This window comes from Pan troglodytes, chromosome 9 (genome assembly GCF_028858775.2).
Source record: "Pan troglodytes isolate AG18354 chromosome 9, NHGRI_mPanTro3-v2.0_pri, whole genome shotgun sequence".
Classification (NCBI taxonomy): Eukaryota; Metazoa; Chordata; class Mammalia; order Primates; family Hominidae; genus Pan; species Pan troglodytes.
Window position 1 is genome coordinate 63,503,963 of NC_072407.2, and position 23,050 is coordinate 63,527,012.

The following is a 23,050-nucleotide window of genomic DNA, read 5'->3' on the forward strand; positions in this document are numbered from 1 at the left end:
TTCTCAGCTGTAATATTGGGTGGGGAACAGTCCAGTTAAACATGTTTTTATACTTGGAAAAACTTGGGAAAAGTGTTTACAGCTGTCCCCCTGCCCCACCCCCAACCAATCTTTTTTTTTTTTTTTTGAGATGGAGTCTCGCTCTGTCACCCAGGCTCTGAGTGCAGTGGTGCGATCTTGGTTTGCTTGAACCTCTGCCTCCCAGGTTCAAGCGATTCTCCTGCCTCAGCCTCCTGAGTAGCTGGGACTATCGGCACGTACCATCACGCTTGGCTAATTTTTGTATTCTTAGTAAAGATGGGGTTTCACCATATTGGTCATGCTGGTCTTGAATTCCTGACCTCGTGATCCGCCCACCTCAGCTTTCCAAAATGCTGGGATTACAGGCATGAGCCACCACACCCGGACTCCTTTTTTTTTAACATTCAAAATGAACATCATTGACATGAGTCCTATTTGCAGAGGCAGGTGGGGGGAACTAGTATTAAACTTAAATTGCATGCTAACTTATTGCATAAAGGAACAGCAATGAGGAAATTGGCACTAATTTTTAGCCACTACCATTTTGACAGATGGACTTGTTTGAAAAGTTGCAGCATGGGGGCAATGAGAATTCTACGCTTTTATCCTGAAATCAGACCCCACGTGGCATCACCGAGCCGGGTGGGCTGTAGCAAGCTTAGGGGCCACAGGGCCACAAGTGCAAACCACTGAGACTTATGGAGGCATTATCACACGTCATTGTCACAACTCCATAAAGTAGGCCTGTTATTATCCCCATTGTCCAAATAAGGGAGCAGAGGCCTGGCGCGGTGGTTCATGCTTGTAATCCCAGCACTTTGGGAGGCCGAGGCAGGCAGATCACCTGAGGTCAGTTTGAGACCAGCCTGGCCAACGTGGCGAAACCCCACCTCTACAAAAAAAAAAAAAAAACTAGCTGGGCATGGTGGCGTGTGCCTGTAATCCCAGCTACTCGGGAGGCTGAGGCAGGAGAATCGCTTGAACCTGGGAGGTGGAGGTTGCAGTGAGCCGAGATCATGTCACTGCACTCCAGGCTGGGTGACAAAGCAAGACTCTGTCTCAAAAAATAATAATAATAAGGGAGCAGAGACCTAATATCCCACAGCTAGTCCAGCTGAGCAAGGCTCCAACTTGAGATTCATTGGCTGCAGACCCCGCTCATGACCATGACCCTTTGTATCTTACTGGACAAAACGGCCTCTAAGTCCTTTGCCTCTCTAAACTGTTTGGTTTCCATGCTCCTATCTCCCACATTTATTATTCCTGCCACCAGCCGCAGGTTAGAGGCCAGGACTACACTGTCGTCTGGACTGGATACCAGGTTGCCTTTGCAGCCAGGAAACACTTCAGCAGACCCTTCACCCTGGGACACAGAGTGAGCAGCAGGTCAGAGAAGGGCTCAGAAGAGGGCGGCCTCGGCAAAGCGATGGGCCATGCCCTGGGGGTGCTTTCACTCCGCAGCCTCCATGGGTTTCAGTGGTAGCAAGTGTGGGGCTGCAGGCCCGTAATCCCAGTACTCAGGGAGGCTGAAGTGGGAGGATCCCTTGAGCCTAGGAGTTCAAGACCAGTCTGGGCAACACAGCGAGACCCTATTTCTACAAAAATTTTTTAAAAGTTAGACAGGCGTGGTGGCATGTGCCTCTAATCCCACCCACCCAGGAAGCTGGGGTGGGAGGAAGGCTTGAGCCCATGAGGTTGAGGCTGCAATGAGCCGTGATCATGCCACTACACTCCAGCCTGGATGACAGGGCAACATCCTGTCTCAAAAAAAAAAAAATGGTAGCAAGTGGTGACTTGGTGACAGGGCAGCTTCTGCTTTCCAGCCCCACATCACTTCCCTTATCACAAATCCGCATCCCCCCATTCATGACGGCACTGTCCTCTTTCCGTCTCTCATGCACACTGTGCTACACTGCCCAGATCCCCCCACTAGGACTGAAGGATCAGTCTCCCAGCTGCTGGGAAGGTGGTTGATGGCAGCTCTCTGGTCAATATGAGGCAGAAAGCCCTGCCCCGTGGCCCCAGCTCAGGACAGCTCCGAAGGGCCAGCCTAGCCCCAGAGCTCCCAGAGGGGGCTGGCTGAGGCTTCGAGAAGGCCCAGCAGCCCCAACTCTCCCTCCCTGCTCCTTCCCCCCTGCCCACAGGTGTTCCTGCTGAAAACACGTCTTAAGAAACTGCTGGCCCGGCCCGGCGCGGTGGCTCAGGCCTGTCATCCCAGCACTCTGGGAGCCCAAGGTGGGTAGATCACCTGAGGTCAGGAGTTCGAGACCAGCCTAGCCAACATGGTGAAACCCCAACTCTACTAAAAATACAAAAAATTAGTCAGGTGTGGTGGTGGGCACCTGTAATCCCAGATACTCAGGAGGCTGAGGCAGGAGAACCGCTTGAACCCAGGAGGCAGAGGTTGCAGTGAGCCAAGACCTTGCCATTGCACTCTAGCCTGGGCAACAAGAGCGAAACTCCATCTCAAAAAAGAAACTGCTGGTCTGTCATTTCGTCTCAGAGGTTCCTTCCCAGAAGCAAGTCCTCTCCATCATCTTTTCCCTTCTCACTGTGGAAGCCCCCCAGTGTCTGTATGGTATTCCATGGTTTACATACTATGCAGCCATAAAAAAGAATGAGATAATGTCCTTTGCAGGAACATGAATGGAGCTGGAGGCCATTATCCTTAGCAAAGTTACGCAGGAAGAGAAAACCAAATACCGCATGTTCTCATTTGTAAGTGGGAGCTAAATGATGAGAACACATGGACACATAGACACGAAAAGCACACACTGGGGTCTATGGAAGGGTGGAGGGAGGGTAGAGGGAGAGACTTAGGAAAAATAACTAATGGGTACTAAGCTTAATCCCTGGGTGATGAAATAATATAATCTGTATGACAAACCCCTGTGACATGAGTTTAACTATATAATAAACCTGCACATGTACCCCTGAACTTAAAATAAAAGTAAAAAAAAAAAAAAAAGAAAACAGAAAAGAAAATCATGATCTTGGGGAAAAAAATAAAAAGAAGTCTCCCAATATAAAAGGCCGCCAAGTGCTTACAGGAGACCCTTCCCCAGCCCAGTCACAATTTGGTGCCAGCTTTTCTCCCCAGCAGTGGGGTAAAGGTGGATGCTCACTTACCACCTGTGGGCTTGGGGTCACGTTTCCCACCTTCCCACAGGTAAGCGGTGAATGAGCAGCGCAGCGTGGGGAAACCGAGACAACCTTTAATCAGGAAACCTCAGAGAGACGCATGACACCTGGCGGTACAGTCCCAGTGAGTGGAATCCCAGCCGGACGCAACTCTTCCTCCAGGAGAACTTGGCAGCCCCAACCGTTCTCAAAAGATGAGCCAGCCACGCGGTCCAGGGAGGATGCTGACAGTGGAAACCACTTCCTCCATTCTTACAGCACATTCCAAACACTTCTTGGGAACAAGGTTACATCCAGCCTTGGGGGTCTTCCATCCCCACCAGGGCCCCTGCAGGAGGGAGCCCAGGCATCCCCACCAGGTTCATCCTTGGAGCTGCCCTGCACACACCCTGGGCCACTGGCAGAGTGTCCTCTCTCCAGAGTCTCCCGGACACAGTGACCTCCTTACATGGTGGACTCTTCCCCCCGAGAAGCCCCCACTGGGGGCTGCTGGGGGCCAGGGTGGGTGGTGGCTGCAAGGGCTGTAGAGAGTCTAGAGGTGGTGGGAGAAAGCATGCGAGGCCCGAGGAGGGTGATGGGGGTCTTCGAGGGGCTGGGGTCCATCATGGAAAGTGCTGAAGCTTCCGTCAGGAGGGTGGCAGGCAGAGGAGGCCACCTGGACACTATCCGGGCCCCAGAGGCTGAGAACGAGCGCTCTGGAGTCACAGGAGGTGGCTGAGGAGCCCCTGGGGAAGCTAGAGGTAGAGTGGGGGCTCCTGGAGGGGTCGAAGGCCCTGGTGAGAGTCGAGGGGAGGCCCCAGGCTCCCCTGGGAAAGTGCCTGTCAGCCCCAAAGCGGGTGAGTGTGGACCATGAGCTCCTGCCGGGCTTGTAGGTAAAGTCTGTGTTTTCATCAAGTTCATTCTTAAAAGGAGCTGGAGGAGATGAAGCACCGGCCTCGAGGGTGATGCTGTCGAGGGCCCAGGACAGGAGCTACAGTTGACAGGGGCCTCAGTGTCTCCATGCAGGCTCCGACCAGCTTTGCTGAATGCCACATTTCCGTGAGGGGAGAGCCCCTGCTTTTCTTCCAGAGGAGACAGGGAATCTAGAGAGACGAGGGTGAAACGAGATGCACAATGGCTCTCTCCAGTGGCCAAGGTGGCTCTGGGACAAGGTATACCAGGGACACCCAAGCTCTGTCCTCAGAGGGGCCTCAGCACACCTGGTGAGGACCAGCCAGCTCCTGCCTCCAGGAAGGGAAGACTGAAGGAGCCATGAACGGAGGGAGGCAGGCAGTTAGCTGTGTGACCTCACGCAAGGCATGCAACTCTCCTGGGCCTCTGTTTCCTCATCTGTAAAATGGGCACAGCAGTAAGGACTGAGTGTGAATGAAAGGGTGCACGGAGAGTCTCAGCCTAAACCTCAATGTGAACTATAGACATTGGATGTCAATGACATGTCAGTGTCAGTGTAGGATCACCGATTATAACAAACATGCCACACTGGTATGGGGTGCTAATAGGGGGCAATGCTGTGTCATGTGGAGTCTGAGGCATATGGGAACTCTCTGTACTTTCCACTCAATTTTGCCATGATCATCAAACTGCTCTAAAAAATAGTTTCTTTGAAGAATTTTTTAAAAAGTCTCAGCCTAGGGCCTGGCATATCATAAAGGCTCAGTACACAAGGAGAAAATAAACACAGATGCCCCTTGACTTATGATGGGGTCACGTCCCAATAAACCTGTAAATCAAAAATGCATTTCTGACCAAGCGCAGTGGCTCACGCCTGTAATCCCAACACTTTGAGAAGCCGAGGCGGCGGATCACCTGAGGTCAGGAGTTCAAAACCAGCCTGGTCAACATGGTGAAACCCCATCTCTACTAAAAATACAAAACTTAGCCGGACGTGGTGGCACGTGCCTGTAGTCCCAGCTACTCGGGAGGCTGAGGCGCGAGAATCACTTGAACCCAGGTGGCAGAGGTTGCAGTGAGCTGAGATCGTGCCACCGCACTCCAGCCTGGGAGACAGAGCAGGACTCCGTTTCACCAAAATTTAAAAAAAGGCTTTTTTTTGGGGGGGGGGGACAGGTTCTCACTCGCTTGTCCAGGCTGGAGTGCAGTGGTGCAAACATGGCTCACTGTACCCTCAACCTCCTGGGCTCAAGCGATCCTCCCATCTCGGCTGTCCTACTTGCTGGGACCACAGTCACATGCTACCACACCTGGCATTCTGTTCTGTTCTGTTCTGTTCTGTTCTGTTCTGTTCTGTTCTGTTCTGTTCTGTTCTGTTCTGTTCTATTCTGTTCTGTTCTATTTTATTTTTGTAGAGACAGGATCCTACTTTGTTACCCAGGCTGGTCTCAAACTCCTGAGCTCAAGTGATCCTCCTGCCTCAGGCTCCCAAAGTGCCGGGGTTATAAGTGTGATCCACGGTGCCCAGCAAAAATGCATTTAATACAGCTCACTTCCTGAACACCACAGCTTACCCTGGCTGACCTTACACGTGTTCAGAACCCTTATACTGGCCCACAGTTGGGCAAAATCATCTAAGTCAATCCCTATTTTTTAATAAAGTGCTGAATATCCATGTGTCACATATTGATAACCCAGGAAAAGATCAAAATTCAAAATACAGCAAAATTTTGATGGTTTCACATCATTGTAAAGTCAAAAAATCATTAAGATAAACCACCAGAAAGTCAGGAATCATCTGTGAAAGAAGGAAGAAGCTCAGCAAAAAGAAAATGAAGAGTGAAGAAGCAAAAAAAAGAAAAAGTATCGGCCCAGGCGCAGTGGCTCATGCCCATAATCCCAGCATTTTGGGAGGCCATGGTGGACAGATCACTTGAGGTCAGGAACTTGAGACCATCCTGGCCAACATGGTGAAACTCCATCTCTACTAAAAATACAAAAATTAGCAAGGTATGGTGGTGCCTGTAGTCCAGCCACTTGGTAGGCTGAGGCAGTAGAGTTGCTGGAAACTGGGAGGTGGAGGTTGCAGTGAGCCAAGATCATGCCACTGCACTCCAGCCTGGACAACAGAGAGAGACTCCATCTCAAAAAAAAAAAAAGAAGAAGAAGAAAGAGTATCGAAGGTATGATCAAGGAAAAATCAGATGTTGTCAAGCACATAAAAAACTGGAATGATTATATTTTAAAAATCAACTATTCATATTAATAGATGGTTGCATAACTCTAAAAATATGCTTAAAATGACTGAATCATACACTTTAAATGTGTGAATTGTATGACATATGAACTTTATCCTTAGAAAGCTGTTATACTTTTAAAAAATCATCAAAAGAGGCTGGGCTCAGTGGCTCATGCCTGTAATCTCAACAGTTTGGGAGGCCAAGGCGGGACGATTGCTTGAGTCCGGGAGTTGGGACCAGCCTGGGCAACATAGCAAGACCTTGTCTCTAAAAAAATAAAAGTAAAAAAATTAACCAAGTGTTTATCACTTCATGGGCTTGGAAATAAAACAAAAATAGAAACAAAAAATTAGCCAGGCAGGGTGGCATGCACCTGTAGTCCCAGCTACCTGTGAGACTGAAGTAAGAGGATTGCTTGAGCCCAGGGGTCGAGGCTGCAGTGAGCTGTGATCGCACCACTGCACTCCAGCCTCGGCAACAGAGTGAGACCCTGTCTCAAAAAAAAAAAAAAAAAAAAAAAAAAAATCATCAAAAGAAAGTAATTCATATTCTACTTCAATAAAAAGTTGTTTTTCCTTAAAGGGAGCTCTTGTTAATAAGAGGTAGGTGGTAAACATAGTGTGCTTCAGGAGAAGGAGCTGGGCTCTGGAGGTTACCTCTTTGTTTTTGTTTTTGTTTGAGACAGAGTCTTGCTCTGTTGCCCAGGCTGGAGGGCAGGGCGCAGTCTCAGCTCACTGCAACCTCCATCTCCCAGGTTCAAGCAATTCTCCTGCCTCAACCTCCCAAATAGCTGAGATTACAGGTGTGCACCAACATGCCCGGCTAATTTTTCTATTTTTAGTAGAGACAGGGTTTCACCATGTTGGACAGGCTGGTCTCAAACTCCTGGCCTCAGGCGATCCACCCACATCAGCCTCCCAAAGTGCTGGGATTACAGGCGTGAGCCACCACGCCAGGCCTGGAGGTCACCTCTTTGGGCCTCAGTTTCCCCAGGTGGAGGTAGGAGGGCACGGTGGGAAAGAGGACAGGATAGGAAATAAGAGAGACCTAGGCTTAAGTCTTACACACCAACTAGAAACTTAACTTCTTTGAGCCTCCATTTCCCCACCTGCAAAATGGAGATAACATAGCAGCCACGCTGGAACACTCCATGAACATTTAAATGAGGTAATACATTTAAATAAGGTATAAAATGCTCAGTATGCTGCCTGGCACATTAGCTAGCAATCAGTCTCTAGACAGTCAGGGGACTAATATCCACTAGCATGCAGAGAGGTTTGTGGTGGTTACAATGAAGTACAATCTATAATTCCCCAACATGATGGATTTGAAGGCTCAATGGATATTCCTGGCGCCACCCGCCCTAAAAGCTCATCATCCACAGATCTGAAGAGCTGCCCCCGAAAACAGAACATACTCTTCAAAAGGTCAAAGGAGTTAAACAAATATTTTATAAAAAAGGAAATTCAGGCCACCATCAGTGAAAAAAATTCCCTGTCTTCCTAGAAGTTTAAAAAACATAAAATAGATCCAGCAATCCCACTGCTGAGTATTTATCCAAAAGATTTAAAGTCAGTTTGGGAAAGAGAGCTGCAGTCCTGTGTTCACTGTGACACTATTCACAATAGCCAAGCTATGGAACCAACCTAAGCATCCATCAATAGTACTTCATTGTGTGCATATACCACATTTCTTTATCCAGAATGGAATACTATTTAGCCTTTTAAAAGAAGGAAATTACAGGCTCACGCCTGTAATCCCAGCGCCTTGGGAGGCCGAGGTGGGTGGATCACTTGAGGTCAGAAGTTCGAGAACAGCCTGACGAACATGGCGAAACCTTGTCTCTACTAAAAATACAAAAATTAGCCGGGCATGGTGGTGTGCGCCTGTAATCCCAGCTACTCAGGAGGCTGAGGCAAGAGAACCACTTGAACCTGGGAGGCAAAGGTTGCAGTGAGCTGAGATCGCACCACTGCACTCCAGCCTGGGTGACAGAGTGAGAATCCTCAAAAAAAAAAAAAAGGAAATTCTGTCATCTGCAACAACATGGATGAAACTGGAGGACATTATGCTAAGCGAAATAAGCCAGACACACAAAGACAACTATTGCAAAATCTCAGTTTTATGTGGAATCTAAAAAGGTTGAAGCCAAAGAAGCAGAGAATAGAATCGTGGTTACGAAGGCTGGCAGGGGCGAGGGGAATGGGGAGATGATTGTCAAAGGGTACACAATCTCAGTTAGACAGGAGGAATATGTGTTGTGTTGTGTTTGTGTTGTTTAGAGACAGTGTCTCTCTGTGGCCCAGGCTGGAGTTCAGTGGCGTCAGTTCTTGGGAATCAATCCACTGTCCTATCTAAAAGCATTGACTCCAGTCTGAAATCCTGGCTCTACTACCAATCAGCTATGTGATCTCGAGCACAGCACTTCACCTGCCTGGGCCTGTTTTCTCACCTGGCACAGGAGGATGACGAGAGTATTGCAGGGGTGTAGACACATGAGGTGTCCCGGCACACAGTGGGTGCTCAACACATATTAGAGATTACTCTTCTGCAAAACGGACTTAGTTCCCATGTTGTAATTTAAAACAAAGAAGAAAGCATAGGAAGAGGTTAAGAAAGGGGATAAAGAAGAAAAAGGGAGTGCAGGCCGGGCGCAGTGGCTCACGCCTGTAATCCCAGCACTTTGGGAGGCTGAGGCAGGCAGATCACGAAGTCAGGAGATCGAGACCGTCCTGGCTAACACGGTGAAACCCCATCTCTACTAAAAATACAAAAAAATTAGCCAGGCGTAGTGGCAGGCACCTGTAGTCCCAGCTACTCCAGAGGCTGAGGCAGGAGAATGGCGTGAACCCGGGAGGCAGAGCTTGCAGTGAGGTGAGATAGCGCCACTGCGCTCCAGCCTGGGTGACAGAGCGAGACTCAGTCTCAAAAAAAAAAAAAAAAAAAAAAAGAAGAAGAAGAAAAAGGGAGTGCAAATAAACAAACATCATGGTGTGTGGCATCATGAGCACGGGATGAGGGTCAGCAGGCCACAGCACAGCTGTACAACCTTGCGCGAGCCGTGTTCCCTCTCTGAACATGCCTTTCTCTTATCCAGCCCTTTACAAGTTCTATGTACTGGGGAAGAAAAGTAAAATGGAAGAAGATGGCGGAGAAACTCCAGGACCCAGAGACCCACTTACCTGGACAGGAAGAGCAGCAGTCCCCAGGAATCAGGGCAGGGTCGGCACAGGCCCGCTGGCAGGGAACCTTCTCACAGCTCACCTCTCCCAGCTGGGGAAGCAGAAGGAACCCCATGAGGAAGCCCAGAGCATCTTGCCTGCCCTGGGCAGTGCCCTCAAGGGCCTCTTGCACCAGCAGCAGGACCCACGGAAAGATCCCGGGACAGAGGCTGCAGTGCCTGAGCCCTCGCCTGGAGAACAGGTAAAGCCACCCATGGCAGGACCCCCTTAGGGAAACCACTTCTCCCTCTGGACTTCCACAGAGGGAGGAGATGGTCAAAACCAAAGATATTCTGGCAGTTAATTAAAGGTGGAGGATGGCAGGAGGATGGACTTATGCTGGCTAAAGGGCTCCATGTTTTGCAAAGGGACAAAAGGCAAGGAGCTGCCCTCTGGCGGGGCCGCTCCTGGGTTCCCAGGCCCAGCTCACCTGGCACGTGCACCGGGTGCAGGGTTCATCATCCAAGGTGAACACCTGGCCATTCGCCACCTTCCTTCCCTCGTAGTTGCAGTCTGTGGAGGTAGAGGAGACAGGAGCCCATGAGAGCCGAGGCCTGGCCGGGAGCCTGGCACGTGGGGCAGCTGGTCCCACTCACCTCGGCACACGGGGCAGCACTCTCCGTCAGGGTGGAAAGGGTAGGTACAGGTGATGGGGCAGTCCACGGGGGAACAGGCCACTGAGCCCAGCTGCAGGACACAGAAAACACACAAGGCCCTCGGTTCAGGGCAGCTGACAAGACACTCAGGAAGATGCCGCTCCTATAGCCACTGAGTGCCCATCAGAACAATCAACATTGTGGGAGGAGTCCATGGTGGGGCAGTGGGGCAGGGGGCGCATTTTCTCTGTTGGGGTCCAACTTCCCACTAGAATTCAAGCCCCTCGAAGGTAAGAACATGGCCTTGTCCACGGAGGGCATCTGTTAACGGGTGCCTGTTGCATAAACTGCCCAGAAAAGATAAGCACCAAAACCCGATAGAGAAAGATCCAGGGGCCAAAGTTCCCCAAAGCCCGAGGCTGAGAACAACTAGGGCCTACGTGCAGTGGGTCACTCAGGGTAAGTAGCCCAGGGCTGTTTACATGCACAGGGCTGTTTACCCTGAGTTTCTCAATCTTTCTGCAGACCGTGTCCCTTGTCACGCATGTACTCTGCTGAGGCTCACTGATCACCAAAGAAATACCGCATCTGCACCCACACCAGCAAAGCAGCGTCATCCCGCATTCAGGGCGTCAGCATGATAAGCATGAAGAATTTTTTTACCCGGAGTGGTGGCTCACACCTGTAATCCCAACATTTTGGGAGGCTGAGGCAGGAGGATCATTTGAGGTCAGGAGTTCGAGACCAGCCTGGCCAACATGGCAAAACTCCGACTCTACTAAAAGCACACAAATTAGCTGGGCGTGGTGGTGCGCACCTGTAATCCCAGCTATTCAGGAGGCTGAGACAGGAGAATCACTTGAACCTGGGAGGCGGAGGTTGCAGTGAGCCAAGATTGCGCCACTGCACTCCAGCCTGGCGACAGAGCGAGACTCTGTCTCAAAAAAATAAAATAAAATAAAAGAATTATTTTTTCATCCAGGCATAGTGGCTCACAACTATAATCCAGCACTTTGGGAAGCTGAGGTAGGAGGATCACTTGAGGCCAGGAATTCAAGACCAGCCTAGGCAACAGAGCAAGATCCTGTCTCAGTATTTTTTTATGTAAAATTTTTTAAGATACATTTTTAAAAAGAAAAAAAAAAACTTTTTGGCTGGGTGCAGTGGCTCATGCCTGTAATCCCCAAACCTTGGGAGGCCAAGGTGCGAGGATTGCCTGAGCCCAGAAGTTCCATACCAGCCTGAACAATACAACACGACCCCATCTCTATGAAAAGAATTTTTTAATTAGCCAGGTGTGGTGGTAATCCCAGCTGGGTGTGATCCCACCTACTTGGGAGGCTGACATAGGAGGATCGCTTGAGCCCAGGAGGTCAAGGTTGCAGTGAGCCAAGATCACGCTACTGCACTTCAACCTGGGTGACAGAGCAACACCCTGTCTCAAAAAAAAACAATTTTTTTTTCATTTTCCAAAAACTAAATGATACTATGGGACATGCTTTTTCAGACTGAGAGGCAGTATGACCCAGGAGAAGAAATATGCATCTCGGAATCACAATACTAGGGTTCCATTCTCAGTACTTTGATTAACTAGTTACGGGATCTTGAGCAAAGACTCTCTCTGTGCCTTGGTTTTCTCATCCAGAAGAATGAGATGACAAACTCTTGAATGGATTAGCTGAGTGCATGCCTATGAAGGGCGTGGCACACGGCAAGAGCTTGACCACATGGGTCTACTGAAAAGGTTCCAGTACTGGGTTCTGGGTTTGTGCGTTTCACCTCCACCCTCATCAAGAATCCCTAAGACTCTCTCTAGGGGGTAACCCGGAAGCAGAGGACTTTGCCAGCCAGGTTTAAAAATATTTCTCTGGGCTGGGCATAGTGGCTCATGCCTGTAATCCCAACACTTTGGGAGGCTGAGGTGGGCAGATCACCTGAGGTCAGGAGTTCAGGAACAGCGTGGCCAACATGGCGAAATCCCGTCTCTACCAAAAATACAAAAATTAGCCAGGCGTGGTGGTGCATGCCTGTGGTCCCAGCTACTTGGGAGGCTGACACAGGAGAATCGCTTGAACTCGGGAAGCAGAGGTTGCAGTGAGCCAAGATCACACCACTGCACTCCAACCTGGGAGCCTGGGTGACAGAACAAGGCTCCATCTCAAAAACAAACAAAAAAAATTTCTCTGGCCCTGTCTAAAGGGTCACCCTGGGCAGGACTGGAGGGAGCTGACTTCCACCATGAACCAGAAGCATCCCTTGTCTTGGAGGTCTCTGGATTTTGCCTCTGGGATTCAGGAGCCGATGTCAGTTGTGGGGGAGTTTCCAGAGGCGGGAGTCAGATCTGGGTGGTCCATACCAGGCAGATGCAGCTCAGACATGGGTCCAGCACAGACGGGAAGGTCTCGTTGTTATAGAAGATTCTGCCTGTGTAGGTGCAGCCTGCCAGAGAGAGCACGCGCTGAGCACCAGCTGGGAGTGGCCAGGCACCAGGCTTCCCGCCAGGGCCAAGGTCATAGGCTTATCTGGATGGCAAAGGGGAGGCCATGTGCCTCCCCAGGCAGTCACCCTGGGAGTTAGGGAAGGGACAAAACGCCTGTCTGGATTGTCTGAATCGGGTATTGACTTTTTTCCCACTGGATTCAGCAAAAGGATCAAGTGTCTTGGCCTCAGTGTCCTCACCCTGAAGAGTGGGGAGATTCATCCTCTACCTCCTCACCAGGGGGGATCAGGCGGAAGAACTGGGAAATACGAGGTGTGTGTGAGGCCCCACAGCATCTTCCCAACCTCCTCTCTGCCCTCCAAACTCACTCAAACCACCAACCCCACCTGTCCAGAACATTCCCTAACACTACTACCCTCTCTGATTCCTGACAGCCCCAGAAGCCTGATGTGAGTGATGCCAGCTTGGATGATACTATCACATACTGCTAAGTGTAAAAGCAGGTGATGAGACAGTAGGGGAAGCTTTAAAAAAATAAAATAAAATAAATAAATATATGTATGTTTATATATATAATATATATATATAATGTACATCTACTAAATGTGTGTGAGCATCACAAAAAGACACTAGAAGGACATAAACACAAATTTAACAGTGCTAATAGGTCCTTGCTAATATTCTTTATTTTTGCTTTCTGTACTTTTTTTCTAAATTTTCTATAATGGAGCTGGGTGCATTGGCTCATGCCTGTAATCCCAGCACTTTGGAAGGCCAGGGCAGGCAGATCACCTGAGGTTAGGAGATCGAGACCAGCCTGGCCAACATGGTGAAACCCCATCTCTACTAAAAATACAAAAATTAGCCAGGCATGGTGGTGGGCACCTGTGATCCCAGCTACTCGGAAGGCTGAGGCAGGAGAATCACTTGAACCCGGGAGGCGGAGGTTGCAGTGAGCTGAGATCGCGCCACTGCACTCCGGCCTGGGTAAGAGAGCAAGGCTCTGTCTCAAAAATATAAGATAAATTTTCTATAATAAAACATTACTTCTGAAATCATGGAAAAGGTAAAAATGACTATTAAAAGGCAAAAATGACTGTTAAAACTTCTCTCCTCCTGCTGTTCTCCAGTTGTCTCACAGGTGCAGCTCCTGTACCACCCACCTGCACCGTAAGCCCTGCATGTCTTCAGATCTGCCTCGAGCACTCAGAGGGGGCCTGACTTGGGTAAACTGTTCTACCTCAGTTTCCTTATCTGTGCAATGGGGTTGTCCCTTGGGGTTGTTAGGACGACATGAGATGAAGGCTGTATAGGGCTTAAGGAGCCCAATGCCTGAGATGCCCTGCCCTGGGGGCTTCGGGCAGAGGCAGGGGATTACCTGCTGAACAGTCTGGGCAGCATTGTCCAGGGATCCGGATCGGGTGAGGGCAGGAGTCCACACAGTCTGTCCTCTTGCAGCTCACCGAGCCATCTGCCTGGAGGAAGGAGGAACTTCACCAAGACCCCACTGGTGACACCAGCCCCTGCCTCCCCGCCCTGCAAAAGAAACAGCAACGCTGCAAGCTGGCCAAGGCTTGCCCTGAAAGGCAACATGATGCGGCTTGAAGATGGCAGGTCTCCCCTAAAGAGGACCGGCTACTTGAGAAAGGCCATGTGAACCTTCCAGGAAGTCTATGCATCTTTAAGGAGAAGGAAGGTCAGGGCTGGGATTCTGTCTCCTCCGCTTCCTGTAGCAGCCAAAGCCTGCACCATCACCACCATCCTAATCCTTTCTCAGCTTTTCCCTGGAACCCTGGCTCACCAGGAACCTACAGAATACCATAAAACCCTATTTTTAGAAAAAACAATGCCACCAGAAGTGTCTATTTCAGAGAGCCAAAGTGCCATACAAGGTTTCTTTCTTTTTTTTTTTTTTTTTTTTTAAGACGGAGTCTCACTCTGTTGCCCAGGCTGGAGTGCAATGGCGCAATCTTGGCTCACTGCAACCTCCACCTCCCAGGCTTAAATGGTTCTCCTGCCTCAGCCTCCCGAGTAGCTGGGATTACAAGCATGCGCCACCACGCCAGGCTAATTTTTGTATATTTAGTAGAGACAGGATTTCACCATGTTGGTCAGGCTCGTCTTGAACTCCTGACCTCAGATGATCCACCCACCTTGGCCTCCCAAAGTGCTGGGATTACAGGTGTGAGCCACCGCACCCGGCCTCTTTTTATTTAAAAAAAAAAAAAAAAAAACACAAAAACAATCTGACAGTTTGAACCTTTTGTATCACTCTCTTGGTGACTGATTATGGGTGCCCGAAATCAGTCATAAAGGAGAAGACAGCACAGGAAGGACTTTCCTCCCAACTCTAATTTCAATGAGACGTGTTCAGCTTACAGCATTTTTTTTTTTTTTGAGACGGAGTCTCACTCTTTCACCCAGACTGGACTGCAGTGTCTCTATCTTGACTCACTGCAAGCTCCGCCTCCCGGGTTCACGCCATTCTCCTGCCTCAGCCTCCCGAGTAGCTGGGATTACAGGCGCCCGCCACCACACCCGGCTAATTTTTTTTGTATTTTTAGTAGAGACAGGGTTTCACCGTGTTAGCCAGGATGGTCTCGATCTCCTGACCTCATGATCCACCTGCCTCGGCCTCCCAAAGTGCTGGGATTACAGGCGTGAGCCACCACGCCCGGCCCAGCTTACAGCTTTTTAACAAACGGCTCATCGAAGGCACTAGAAGGCTGGGCTTCTCCCACATGAAAGTGCACCCAAATCACCTGGAGGTTAAAATGCAGTTTGTGAGAGCAGAGGTGTGGGCAGGGCCTCGAAAGGCTGCACGTCTAACCAGGGCTCCCAACGCAGGTGCAAGGGACCTCATTTTGAGAAATAAACCTCCAAAAGACTTGAAGCTCTTAAAGTAGAAAGGAAAGCCAGCATGTATTAGATTGGTGCAAAAGTAATTGCAGTTTCTGCCATTATAAGTAATGGTAAAAAACCGCAATTACTAGTACTTCAATAATGAGCTAAAACAATTGTATTTCTGGGTGGATAGCTGTGTTTGCATTGTTGTTGATCTGACTCAAACTCATGCACCTCCTTACCCATTTCTGAAATGGTGAGGTCACAAGTTTTGCAGTCATGAAGAAAACATTGCAATTTCACAGAAACAGCCTGAACAACTGGGTCTCAGGCTACCCCACTCCCTCAGTTATCCATGCCTGGGGAAAACCTTCTATGAAGATTCCTAATTCTTACTCCTCATGCCGGCAGCTCCCTGCACATGCACAGTGTGTTACACACACTTTTTTTTTTTTTTTTTTTGGAAACACGGTCTTTCTCTTCTGCCCAGGCTGGAATGCAGTGATGTGATCATGGCTCACTGCAGCCTCGACCTCCTGGGTTAGCCTCAGGAGCTGAGGAAGCGATCCTCCCACCTTAGCCTCCCAAGTAGCTGGGACCACAGGGGCATGTCACTACATGCAGCTAATTTTTGTATTTTTTTGTAGAGACAAGGTCTCACCATGTTGCCCAGGCTGGTCTCAAATTCCTGGGCTCAAGCAATCTTCCCACCTCAGCTATGTTGGGATTACAGGCGTGAGCCACCACTCTTGGCCATACACACTTTTTTTTTTTTTTTTGAGACGGAGTCTTGCTTTGTCGCCCAGGCTGGGGTGCAGTGGCGCGATCTCAGCTCACTGCAACCTCCTCCTCCCGGGTTTAAACGATTCTCCTGCCTCAGCCTCCCAAGTAGCTGGGACTACAGGCACCTGCCACCACGCTCGGCTAATATTTTGTATTTTTAGTAGAGACAGGGTTTCACCATGTTAGCCAGGATGGTCTCAATCTCCTGACCTTGTGATCCACCCACCTCGGCCTCCCAAAGTGCTGGGATTACAGGCGTGAGCCACCGCGCCTGGCCAACAATACACACTTCTTAAGGCCAACTGCCAAGCACCATCGTCCTCACACATCTACTGAGAGCAGGATAAACTCAGTCCAACCCTTTTTGTGAAAGTGGAACTTGACAGCACTGGAGGGAGACTGCGGCCAGCCTGAGGCCAACCTCTGGAGGGGCCAGGACGCTTGTCTCCTCTGGGTGAGGCGGGGCAGCCAGGTAAAGCAGCTGAAGGCGAGCAGGTTGTCATTCACCTGGCAGATGCATAACTCACAGGGGTCACCAGGCGACCAGATCTGTCCAATCGGAAACTCAACCCCGTTGTCGTCAAGAGAGCAGCCTGGATGAGGACAATGGCAGAGAAAAGACGGCACAAGACCTAGAATACAACAGCAGCAAGGACAGACGCCTCATGCGCACAAACACACACAGACACCGATATCACTCACACACATGGACACACAAACTTACACACACTCATACAAATGCACACTTACACAGATACAATTCACACAGATACACAAACATACACTCATACAAATGCACACTTAAATATACATGTACACACAGATACCATTCATGCACAGAGACATACACATACTGATACAAATGTACATTTGCATACACGCACAGATACAACAGACACACATGCTGATACAAATATACATTTGCATACACAGATACAACACAGACACACATGCACACACACACACATACTCATACAAATGCACATTTACATACACACACAGATACAACTCACACAGACACACATACACTCATACAAATACACTTACATACACATACATATGGTCAGACACACACACACAGATACTACTCACACAGAGAGACACAAACTTACACACAGACACACTCATAGAATCATACACTTACATGCACATACACACATACAGACATGCATGCTCACACAGGCACACACAAAAACACAAAAACAGACACATAACATACATACCACAGAGACACACTTATACTACACAAAACAGACACATGCTCATACACAAAGACACATGTACACAGACTCCCACACACAGATACCATTAACACACTGACACACACACACAGAAAACTACTCAGAAACACACAAACACACAAACACACAGGCACACACTAAGACATACTACACAAAACACAGATACACACTCGTACACAGGCAAAGACACATGTACACAAATTTACACCCATTCATATAAATGCACACATACACATACATGCTCACACAGACACACACTACTCACAGACACACAAACTTACTCTCACACAGACACACTCATACAAACATACACTTACATGCACACACACATATGCAGACACAACAGACACAAAGATGCATGCTCACACAGGCACGCACAAAAACACAGACACATACACACACACCCACAGAGAGACACATAGACATACTACACAAAACACAGACACACCTCATATACATAAATACAAAGACACACATACGCAGGTACCACTAACACACCAACACACAGATAACCACTCACAAACTCAGAGACACACAAACTTACACAGGTACACACTCAGACACACTACACAAAACAGACTCACACTCATACACATGCACACAAAGACACATGTACACACACACACAAACAGCACACACACCAGCAGTCTCAGCAGCAGGTGAAGCTCAGCCTCTCTCCCCAGCATCCATGCCCTGTGTCGGGGCAGCCCTGGACCAGCTCACCTGTCGAGGGTGTGGGCTCCTGGCAGGTGAAGCAACACTGCCCAGGGCCCAGCCGCCACTCTTCTCGGGGGCAGGCCAGCTCAGGGCAGGGCATGAAGGAGCACTCCACCTCCCCATTCTGGAAGAGAGCCCAGGCACAGAATGATGAGGGCAGCACCCCGCCTGGGGACCATGGAGAGCTAGAGGAGGCCACAGGCTGCCATCACCCTTCCAGCTACGCAAGTGAAACTGAAAGAAATCTACTCAAGTGAAACTGACAAAGAAATCTCCACGGAGCACAACAGTGGGGTGGGGGGAACCGGGAGTCCTTCAATGGGGGCTGGGTGTGAGCCCAGGAGGGCATCCTGGGAATAGGCACGGCCTTCACCATCTCTCGCCCTCCCGCTTCCATCCAGGCTCCCTACTGCCTAAACCATTCGGCAGCTTCACCGAGTGCAAAGCCCTCAATGCAGCTGGTGGAGCCCTTCAGGACTGAGTCAGGGGCAGAGGCTGTCAGTGCCCACCCAGGTCCTGTCTCCGAAGTACTGCCAGTGGCTGATGGCAGCTGCGTCCTCCAGAGATGCCTAGATGGTCACCACCCCCACTCCCTGGGGAGCAGAGACAGTCTCTATAACTGACTGGCCCTGAGGTGCAAGAGCCTTGCTCCCCAGCACGGTCCACTGCCCAGAGCTTCCCAGGGATCAGTGTGAGACCACACCTTCACCCTGCTTCCTCTCCTGCCCCACCCTTCTTCCCTCGCCAGTTTCTTCTGAGAGCACTCCCTTGGTAAGTCGCCTGCACTGGCCCTGCTTCTAGGGAACACAACCCAAGATGCAACCCCTACCTGCAGCCTTGCCGCCTGCCTGACTCTCTCCATGCTCCAGGCAGAATGGCCATCTCCAATCCTCCACCCTCTTCTGGGTACAGCAACCTCAGCTCCCCACCTGATGAGTCCCTACCACCCTCCAGGTCTCTACTTAACATCCCGCCTTCCAAAAAGGCATCAGGAGCCCTGAGCACCCGGCCATCAACCCACCTAGGCAGTGGGCTTCCGGACCAAGGGGACTGGGGCTTCCTTGTGCTTAGCTGTGTGCCCAGCACACAGTAGGTGCTCTGTAAATAGCAGTGTTGAAAGATGAAGTTCAAAGAGACTGTGGGAAGACCTGGGGGATCCCTGTAGTGCCTTTGCTTCCTCAGTTTCCCTGTTGCTGTATGGCAACTCATGTTCTCCTAGTCATGTCAACCTGAGTAAAGTGTTGTGCCTCGCTCCCCTCTCCATCAATTCCACAGGCTTCGGGACGCTCAGCCACCATACCTGGCAAACACAGGTGGTACACTCATCACCGCCCCCACTGAACACAGCCCCGTCTGCGTACCACCGGCCGTGGAAATAGCATCTCACTGCAGAGGAGAAAGGGAGAAGCAGCTCAAGGTCTTTGGGCAGAGGCAGCTAAAGAAAAGGGGGAACAAATGGGTAGGGAGCCCCGGGGCACTTAACACACACCCACGACACTCCACAGCATGCTCCGTGCCCAGGAACCCAAAGCACTTCTCCCCCTCCAAACCCCAGACACAAAACAAGTCATGCCGACAAAGGGGTGGGTGTGGCAGTTCATGTCTGTAATCCCAACATTCTGGGAGGCCGAGGTGGGAGGATCTCTTGCACCCAGGAGTTTGAGACCAGTCTGGTCAACACAGCGAGACCCCATCTCTACAAAAACTTTAAAAAAATTAGCTGAGTGCAGCAGTGCGTGCCTGTTGTCCTAGCTAATCAGGAGGCTGAGGCAGGAGGATGGCTTGAAACCAGGGGTTGAGGTTATAGTGATTGCACCTCTCTACTACAGCCTGAGCGACAGAGCAAGACCCCATGTCAACAACAACAAGAAAAATCTGACAAAGAATGAGTCACATGTAAGATGAGGTCCTCAGCCAAAAAGGCAGGGGAAGCCCTAAATAACTAAAAAGTAACAGAAAAAAAGAAATAAAAAGAGACTGTCCAACACCTAAGACAAAGGTGCCACCTTAGACAAATGATGCTACCACCCCCTGGAGGCTGTGAGAATTTGGGGAGAGCCTTTGATTTGAAGATCCACTCCAGCGAAAAAACAGCCTTAGAAACTGCCCAGGCCCACCTGCCACTAGTCAGACTGCCCTGGGCTCAAATCCGAGCTATACAACTCACCAGGGAATGACTTTGGGCAAGACACTTAAAGCTCTCTAAGCCTCAGTTTTCTCATCTGTACAAGGGGACCGATAAGGGTTCCTATCTCACAGAGACTACACTGACTATGCAAAAGTAAGTCAATTAAAAATAATGTAACATTTAAACATTAAGAAAAAAAACACTTAAAAAGAACACCAGCTTTGAAATCAGGTAGACTTGAATTCAAGTTCTGCTCCATTACTTAATGGTCGTGTGTCTTTAGGCAGTGACTTGAACTTTCCAAGCTTCAGTGTTCCCATCTATAAAATGGGGCAATAAATAGTACTGCCTTACAGTGGTGACATAAGGGTTCCATGAGATGGAGTTCTGGCAAGCGCCCCACACAGCAAGGGGCACAGAGTCAGCAGGGAACATCCATGACAGCGATGAAGCCATCCCAGGAAAGAAAACCTTGTTTTTAACAAAGGACCAACTCATTGGTGGCTAAGGAGAGACCCTTCCCTGCCCTGGGACAGCAATGACAAGGGTGGACTGAAACTCCATCCTGCCTGAGCTGAAGGTGCCTCCTAAGGCAGGGGAAAGCTGGGCTGTGAGCACAGTCTAGCCTCAAACTGCTGTGCACATAAGTGCACAATAAAAACAGGCGCTTTGAAATGCTTCACTTGATCTGAGTTTGTAAAGCAGAAAGCAATCTCCTCCCTCACTCCTCCACTCACCCCACCCCATTGCACACTCAAAAGACATGCTCCCCTACACACACAAAGAAGCAAAATGTAAAACTGAGCTCGGGGGCTCACGCCTGACATCCCAGCACTTTGGGAGGCCGAGGCAGGTGGATCACCTGAGGTCAGGAGTTCAAGACCAGCCTGGCCAACATGGTGAAACCCCATCTCTACTAAAAATACAAAAATTAGCCCAGTGTGGCGGCAGGCGCCTGTAATCCCAGCTACTCGCTACTCCGGAGGCTCAGGCAGGAGAATCACTTGAACCTGGGAGGCGGAGGTTGCAGTAAGCTAAGATCATGCCACTGCACTCCAGCCTGGAAAGCAAGTCTCCCTCTCAAAAAAAAAAAAGGAGCAAAATGCAAAACTGGGCTTGGGGGCTCATGCCTGTCATCCCAGCACTTTGAGAGGCTGAAGCAGGAGGACCACCTGAGGCTCAACACCAGCCTAGGCAAAATAGTGAGGTCTACAAAAAATCTAAAAAAAAAAAAAAAGCAAAATTCTCCAAGAGTGTCACTTACCTGGAACACAAGTACAGCAATCCGACTGTGGGGGGGTCTGGCAGGGGCCAGAAGGACACTCAGGAGAGATGCAGGACACGTTTCCAGCCTGAGGAGGAGGCAAGAGAGGGCACTGGGGGTGCGGGTGTGGAACAGGGTTCATTCCCCATCTCACAGCAGGCCCTTCGAACAGGAAAGCTGCCTAAAGGAGGCCACAAGAAACCCTTAAATGCTGCCGTGTCACAGGGACAAATTCCCGGTGTTTATGATGCTGATATGGTTTGGCTGTGTCCCCACCCAAACCTCATCGTGAACTGTAGCTCCCGTAATTCTCACGTTGAATTGAATTGAATCATGGGGGCAGTTTCCCCCATACTGTTCTTATGGTAGTGAATAAGTCTCACAAGATCTGATGGTTTTATGAGGGGTTTCCCCTTTCGCTTGGTTCTCATTCTGTCTTGCCTTCCACCATGTAAGACGTACCTTTCACCTTCCACCATGATTATGAGGCCTCCCCAGCCACATGGAACTGTAAGTTCATTAAACCTCTTTTTCTTTATAAATTACCTAGTCTCAGGTGTGTCTTTATCAACAGTGTGAAAATGGACTAATACATATGGTGTGGTTAGAACACCTCCATGCCATAACACACCATTCCAGGAAAAAGATCAGGGCAGCCCAGCAGGCAGAGCATGCTCCCTTCCTTATGCAAATGTGCCTGGGAGCTCTGGAAGGTGCTGGGGAGCAGAGAACAGAGCTGATTCCTGCAGGGAAGGAGACCCCAACACACCTTCCCATCATGTGAGTTTTGAATCAGGTGGCTCATATTGGCTAGTCAAAGAATTAAATTTCAAAATAAATGTTTTAAATTTGACATTGAGACCAAAGAGCCCCCAGTTTTGGAGTCAGCCACACCTGAGTTCCAACATCTGCTCCTCCCCTGTAAAGACTTTGGGCCAAGTACATCACATCTCTGAGCCCTGGTCTCCCCATCTAAGAAATAGGCTGGAATTGGCGTGTCTCTCAGGGGTTTCCAAAGTTTACATGAAATGAGATCATGCATGAAAGCACTTGGGGCTGTGTGCAGTGGCTCACGCCTGTAATCCCAGCACTTTGCGAGGCCGAGACAAGAGAACTGCTTGAGCCCAGGAGTTTGAGACCAGCCTGGCAACATAGGGAGACCCTGTCTCTACAACAAAAATAAAAATAAATTAGCTGGGGTGGTGGCACATGCCTGTGGTCCCACTTACTTGGGAGGCTGAGGTGGGAAGATTGCTTTAGCATGGGAAGTCAAGGCTACAGTGAGCCATGATTGCACCACTGCACCCCAGCCTGGACAACAAAATGAGATTCCATCAGTAAGAAAAGAGGAGAGGAAAGGAGAGAGGAGGGATAGGGGGAGGGGGAGGGAGAGGAGAGGAGAAAGGGAGGAGGAGAGGAGAGGAGAAGACAGGGAAGGGGAGGGGAGGGGAAGGGCAGGAGAGGAGAGGGGCAGGATAGGAGAGAGAGGAAGGAAGGAGGGAGGGAGGGAAGGAAGGAAGGAG

At 49.8% G+C, this 23,050-nt stretch overlaps 1 protein-coding gene across 4 annotated transcripts in view; it reads right to left on the reverse strand.

The window, feature by feature from the left end:
* Positions 1 to 3,216: 3,216 nt before the first annotated feature.
* VWCE (von Willebrand factor C and EGF domains) overlaps positions 3,217 to 23,050 on the reverse strand; it is a 38,105-nt gene continuing 18,271 nt past the window's right edge. For 2 of the 4 annotated variants that reach the window (XM_016920996.4, XM_024347188.2), the window contains 10 exons: positions 21,528 to 21,615; positions 19,436 to 19,521; positions 18,142 to 18,259; positions 16,685 to 16,770; positions 13,929 to 14,025; positions 12,467 to 12,549; positions 10,111 to 10,201; positions 9,945 to 10,027; positions 9,476 to 9,566; positions 3,217 to 4,244 (listed from right to left, as the gene is read on the reverse strand). In XM_016920996.4, coding sequence (XP_016776485.1) covers positions 3,607 to 4,244; positions 9,476 to 9,566; positions 9,945 to 10,027; positions 10,111 to 10,201; positions 12,467 to 12,549; positions 13,929 to 14,025; positions 16,685 to 16,770; positions 18,142 to 18,259; positions 19,436 to 19,521; positions 21,528 to 21,615 — 1,461 coding nt within the window. In that variant the 3' untranslated portion in view covers positions 3,217 to 3,606. The remainder of the gene's footprint in view (positions 4,245 to 9,475; positions 9,567 to 9,944; positions 10,028 to 10,110; positions 10,202 to 12,466; positions 12,550 to 13,928; positions 14,026 to 16,684; positions 16,771 to 18,141; positions 18,260 to 19,435; positions 19,522 to 21,527; positions 21,616 to 23,050) is intronic. The other 2 variants (XM_024347186.3, XM_024347187.3) reach the window with 2 other exon arrangements.